The sequence below is a fragment of the Myotis davidii genome, unplaced genomic scaffold, assembly GCF_000327345.1.
Source record: "Myotis davidii unplaced genomic scaffold, ASM32734v1 scaffold246, whole genome shotgun sequence".
NCBI lineage: Eukaryota > Metazoa > Chordata > Mammalia > Chiroptera > Vespertilionidae > Myotis > Myotis davidii.
This window is the reverse complement of record NW_006296542.1, coordinates 496,778-502,654: the sequence shown is the minus strand read 5'-3', so window position 1 is coordinate 502,654 and position 5,877 is coordinate 496,778. Positions and strand designations below refer to the sequence as shown.

The 5,877-nt window shown below is 56.0% G+C and overlaps 1 protein-coding gene across 1 annotated transcript in view; it reads right to left on the bottom strand.

Moving 5' to 3' along the window:
• Positions 1 to 3,858: 3,858 nt before the first annotated feature.
• The window catches only part of ETNK2 (ethanolamine kinase 2), a 16,394-nt gene continuing 14,375 nt past the window's right edge, over positions 3,859 to 5,877 (bottom strand). The window contains exon 7 of the mRNA XM_015569289.1: positions 3,859 to 4,940. Within this exon, the coding sequence (XP_015424775.1) occupies positions 4,868 to 4,940 (73 nt within the window). The 3' untranslated portion in view covers positions 3,859 to 4,867. The remainder of the gene's footprint in view (positions 4,941 to 5,877) is intronic.

Sequence of the window (5,877 nt, the reverse complement as noted above, 5' to 3'; positions counted from 1 at the left end):
CAGGCCCTTGCACAAGGGAGTGGGGAGGCACCAGCTCAGGCACCACTGCCCCCTTGTGGCAGCTCGAGGGACCTCCAGGCGTTGGGCGGAGAGGAAACATCCCCAGCAAGCAAGGGGGGCTCAGGCTCAGCGCTCCCCCAGCCCCCATTCCCGCCCGCCACTCCCTTACCCTGTCCCCAGAGCCAGACCTCACCACCAAGTGTCTGTCCTCCCAGCCCTAAGGAAGGAGGCAAAACGCTGTGATGAGCCAGGAAGCTTGGGTTCTCCCACAACTGGCCACATGGCCGTGTGTGTGTGTGTGTGTGTGTGTGTGTGTGTGTGTGTGTGTGTGTGTGTTGGGTGGGGGGTTGTCAGGACGCCCCTTTGGGTTTCATTGTCCTCATCCAAAAACAAAGTTATTAAGCCTTATCCATGGTTCTTACCCCCTTAAGAGGTGCCTTTGAGAATCTAATGCAGTGATGGCGAACCTTTTGAGGTCGGCGTGTCAGCATTTTGAAAAACCCTAACTCTGGTGCCGTGTCACATACAGAAATTTTTTGATATTTGCAACCATAGTAAAACAAAGACTTATATTTTTGATATTTTATATATTTAAATGCCACTTACCAAAGAAAAATCAACCAAAAGAGTTCACGTGTCACCTCTGACACACGTCTCATAGGTTCGCCATCACTGATCTAATGAAAGCCCTGGACATGCCCTCTTCCTAGAAAAGTGTGCACATGGACACCCCAAGCCATGTGTGAGCTCCCCAGGGCCTCTAATGATGTGTTTCAGGGCTACATGATAGATTAAGTCTCCCAAAACAGATACTAACAGGGATCAATAAGAAGGCTTGTTAAAAATCAACCCTGTTAATATGGAACGGGAGCAGCAAAGCTGGATGGCAGAGTTGTGAAGGAGTTAGATTTGGGTTGGAGTAGTAGAGGTACATGTTCACAAAAAGGGAGGTGATGAGCCCTACCTGGTTTGGCTCAGTGGATAGAGCACTGGCCTGGGGACTGAAGGGTCCTAGGTTCAATTCCTGGTCAGGGCACATGCCTGGGTTGCAAGCTTGATTCCCAGAGGGGGGCGTGCAGGAAGTGGCCAATCAGTGATTTCTCTCATCATTGATGTTTCTATCTCTCCCTCTCCATTCTTTTCTGAACTTAATAAAAATATTAAAAAAAACAAAAAGGGAGGTGATGAGCCAGCGTACACCCCACAGGCCTGGCCCCGGTGCATCATGGCAGTCCTAGGCCCTCGACACAAAAGGCTGCTGTCACACTGAAGGGGCCCAGAGGCAGCCCTCTGACTGGAGGGATCCTAGTGGCCGTGTTGTTAGAGGCCTGGTTAAAGGAGACGAAGGGTAAGACCACTTTCTTCAAAGTTGTCAGATGCCAACTATCTGCAGCTCATCTGGATGCTTCTCAAGGGTCAATGTTTTGGCTTAGAATGAAAAACAACGTTCTGACAAAGATGTTCAAAGTGGTGGTGAACTTTCCAACACAGGAAGTATTCAAGCAGAGGCTCCTGAATGGTGAAGGGGGCCCTAAACTGGAGAGGGTGCTGGAGAGAGAAATTAGGGGTGGTTGATTCCCTAATCAACTTTGGGATTGAAGACTCCCCAACAGTGAGGGTTCAGAGAGGAAGGGAGAGGGAGAAACATCAATGATGAGAATCACTGGTAAGCTGCCTCCTGCGTGCCCCCGACTGGGGATCGAGCCCACAATCTGGTCATGTGCCCTGAATGGGTTCGGGAATTGAACTGGGACCTCCTGGTTCACAGTTCAACACTCAGCCATTGTGGCTGGGCTGGGTCCCAGGCTTTTGATCTAGGGATCATCCTGGCTGCCAACCTGTGGTGGTTTTTCCCAGCCTGGCCTCAGAGCTTTAGGCCTCTCCGTGGCCCTCCCCACCCTGTGTCTCCATAGCGGAGCCCAGCTTCCCTGGCTACGGAGGAGATGCAGGTGGTCCTGGGGAAGCAGGTCCTGGCTGCAGCGCCTGCCCTCTAGTGGTCACATGGGAGAGTTGCTCATTTCAACTTCTGTCCATCTACCTTCACCCGTCCAGTCTCCACCACCGCTCCGCTCCAAACCAAACGCAGGGAGCCTGGGCAGGACACTCCCAGCTGTGCTCACCCTCACCCCCTGCCAGCCCCGAGTTCCTCCTGCTTCCCTACTCCCAGGTCCTCTGGCTTCGGAGCCTGAGGCCAGGACTGCCCCCTCCCACGCTGGGAATCCTCGTCCTAACCTCATTGCAGCTGCAGAGTCAGCCACATACCCTGTGTGATTTAGGACCGAAAAAGCCCTCCCGTCTCTGGAGTCTGGGTGCCCTGGAGCCCCACCCCCTGCCAGGAGAGGCAGGATGGGGGCAGGTGGGTTGGTTGTAAGACCAGGAACAGTGTGTCCTGAGTCATGACCAGGAAGGCTAGGTTACAAGCTCACTCTCTGCCTCCAATTCCCCTGCCCAGGCCAAGGGTCCGAGCCCAGCAGATGAGCCCTGCCCAGGCATGCTTTGTCCGCAGTGCCTGCTGGGTCTAAAAGGTGGCCCGGGTGCTGCTGGTCTGGAGTGATGGTGGGACTCCAAGGCTTGTGGGGGACGGATGTGCCTAAACCAGTGGTTCTCAACCTTCTGGCCCTTTAAATACAGCTCCTCATGTTGTGACCCAACCATAAAATTATTTTCGTTGCTACTTCATAACTGTAATGTTGCTACTGTTATGAATCATAATGTAAATCTCTGATATGCAGGATGGTCTTAGGCGACCCCTGGGAAAGGGTCGTTCGCACGCCAAAGGGGTCGTGACCCACAGGTTGAGAACCGCTGGCCTAAACTCACCGCTCTGCTTGCCCCACCTGCCCTCTTCCCTGGAGAATTGAGGAATAAGGATGCTTTTCCAAAGGAGTAGGATGGTGCCTGCAGGTTAACACCCTCGTGAGTGTGGTGACCAGGGGCCGTAGGGGCCAGAACGGTACCTGGGGGTCCCTGGACCAGCCATTCCCTGCTCATCACTGCAACACCATCTCCGACACTATGGCATCAAGGCCCGGGAGGATGGTCGTTCCTGCCCTCAGCTCCGGAGGTGGATCTGAGAGGAACAAAGAGCGGGCACTGCCATTCAGTCCACAGGAGGGCTACACCGTGACCACCTGACCCCACAGAGAACCCTCAGGGCCTGCCCTGCCCAGACCTGGCACCACCCCTGTGCCGCTGGCACCCCTGGGCTCAGTCCTGCTGCCCACTGGGGCCCAGCCACAGCGGGTCACCGGGACCTTGGAGGCAGTTCCGGCTGTAGGCCAGCTCGGCTCAGCAGTTGCCATGGAACCCTGGCACTTTCGCAGGCAAAAGTCAAACAGCCAGAGTCCACCTGACAGGGGCCAATACTGCCCCTACGGGCACAGGGCACATGGGGGGAGTGCCTGGAGGCACTGCTGCCCAGTCTTGGGAGGGCAGCCCTAGCAATCTGGGCTGCTGAGACGGGCACCCCAGCTCACCTGGAGCTCCTGACCCCTTCCCTCTAGCCTCCTGAAAGCGACAGATTGGTTCCAGGCAGGGCCGAGCCGGGGACCACGGGAGAAGTGGCCCACTACCCTCAGTGTCCCACTGGTTCAACCTCTGGGTAAAGCCACGCTCTAGGAGTCCACATCCTCCCAGAGCCAACTAGTCTAGCAAGAGGGTCAAAGGCAGAAACCACCAGCCCTGCCCAGATCTACCCCAAACCAGGAGCCAGGGCCAGGCAGGCCAGGCGCATCCAGTGCAGGGGACCTGGCTTACCTGAGGGGACCCCAGGGGGGCTGGAACACTCCCCCTCCCCACCACAGGCTTATTAACCACACCCTCCAGTCAACGCCTCCTCAGCTGCACGCAGACACAGAGTGGTCCAGAATGGCCATTTTAATGCAGAAAAATCAAGATAATTTACAAATGAATTACTTTTTGGGCCCAGACTGCTAGGGCAGAAAGGAGGTGAAGACTGTTGAGAGTCAGACAATGATGTCGGCACCTTCAGCCAGATCCTACCCAGCTGCAGCCTGCCAGGAGAGCCCTGGGCCCGGGCCTGCTCCTTGACTCCCACTAGTCCACCCCAAGTGGGTGGCCATGGAGAGACCGATCCCGGGGAGCCAGGGGGAGGAGCAAGGCTGCTGGCCCTTCCCCTCTGGCCAAGCCACAGCAGGAAGTAGAGCCAGGCTCCGGAGGCCCAGGACGTTGGCGCTCCCTGGCCTTCCTCCCAGCAGGCTGCAGAGGGACAGCGCAGAGCGGAGGGCACAGGACGAGCCCCTGGACTGAGGTTTGGGGAGGGGCTATTTGATTGGATCTGGCTCGGAGAACGATCGCAGATGAGGCAGTTGCTAGGGAGGTCTCAAACCCTTCTAGAACCCTCCCTCCCACCCCCACCCCCAAAATATGTACATCCACCTGTCAGAGTTGGCATGGTGCTGGTTTGGGCTCCACACCTCCCACATGGGGCCTGCGGGAGGTGGCTGCAGGCTCAGGGCACTGGAGGTAGAAAGGACCCTCCCAACTGCCCCCCTCCCCAAGCCAGGGGGGTCGAAGACACCGCTAAGGCAGCCCAGACTCCAGCCTGGCCTGGAGCTGAGAACGCTGGCTTCCCAGGGGTGGCTGTGGTCTGAGTTCTGGTTGCTGCAAGCACTCCCCGCCGCCCCAGGTCTGGCCAGGTCAAGGGGACCCCCAGAGCTAGGTCCATCAACACCTCCAAACAAGAGAATGTGGTCACAGCAGCGCCCACGAGGGGCTGGCAGCCTTCTCCCTGGATACCCACCTGGCCCCCTCTCCCACCTTGTCCGAGGGTGCAGACCCCAGAACGAGCCAAGTCCCGGAGAACCAGCCTGCCAGGCAGATGGGGAGGGGAGGGAGGGGGCGCGGGTCACTTTGGCATCTCCAAGGCGGACACCTGAGGCTTCACTTTGAAGTACTGGTTGAATCGGATCATTGCGTACCTGCGAAGACAGGGAAGGGAGCTGGGGTGAGGAGGGGAGCCGTGCTGGGGCTCACACAGCCGCTCACCAGCACAGCCCACCCAGGTCTGTGCAGGTCGACCCAGCCCAGGCCGATTTTTTTTTTTTTACTTCAATTATAATTTCACTTCCTTCTCTGCACAGACTAAACCTACTCTTCTCCAACAAGGTCATTTTGGATGTTTTACAGTTCAGCAATGTTAAGTGCATTCATACCGTTGAGCAACAGATCCCAAGGACTTCATTTTACAAAACGGACACTCTATACCCCTCCAACGGCAACTCTCCCTGTCCCCGCCCCAGCCCCTGGCACCACCACTCTTATTCTGTTCCTGTGAAGTTATCGCATAGAGGGGGATCCTACAGTTTCTGGGTTTGTAACTGGCTTATTTCACTTAGCACAATGTCCTCAGGTCCATTCATAGGGTATAGCATGTGATGTGATCTCCCTTTTAAGGCTGAATAATGCTCTAGTGCATCAATTCACCACATTTTGTTGACCCATTCCTCCATCGGTGGGCATGGGGTGCTTCTACTCTTGGCTATTGTGAAAAATGCTGCCGCGAACACGGGCGCCAAGGTACCCCTTTGAGCCCCTGATTTCACCCCTTCTCCCCAGCAGTGAGCTTGCTGGTCACACAGTCACTCTCATTGTTGAGGAAGAACAGAATCGTTTCCCACAGTTGTTGCACGGACAGCACGTTTCTCCGCGTCCTTGCCAACAATTGCATTCTGTTTATCTGAGAGTAGCCATCCTGAGGGTGATGTAGCTCATTGTGCTTTTGACCGCCTACCTCTCATGGCTGTGGACACTTTGAAACCAGGATGGACGGGGAGGAGACAGGTGAGGAGACTGGACCAGAATGAAGCACAGAGTGATCCCTAGCCCTTAGGGGCATATGTACCCACATGACGTAAC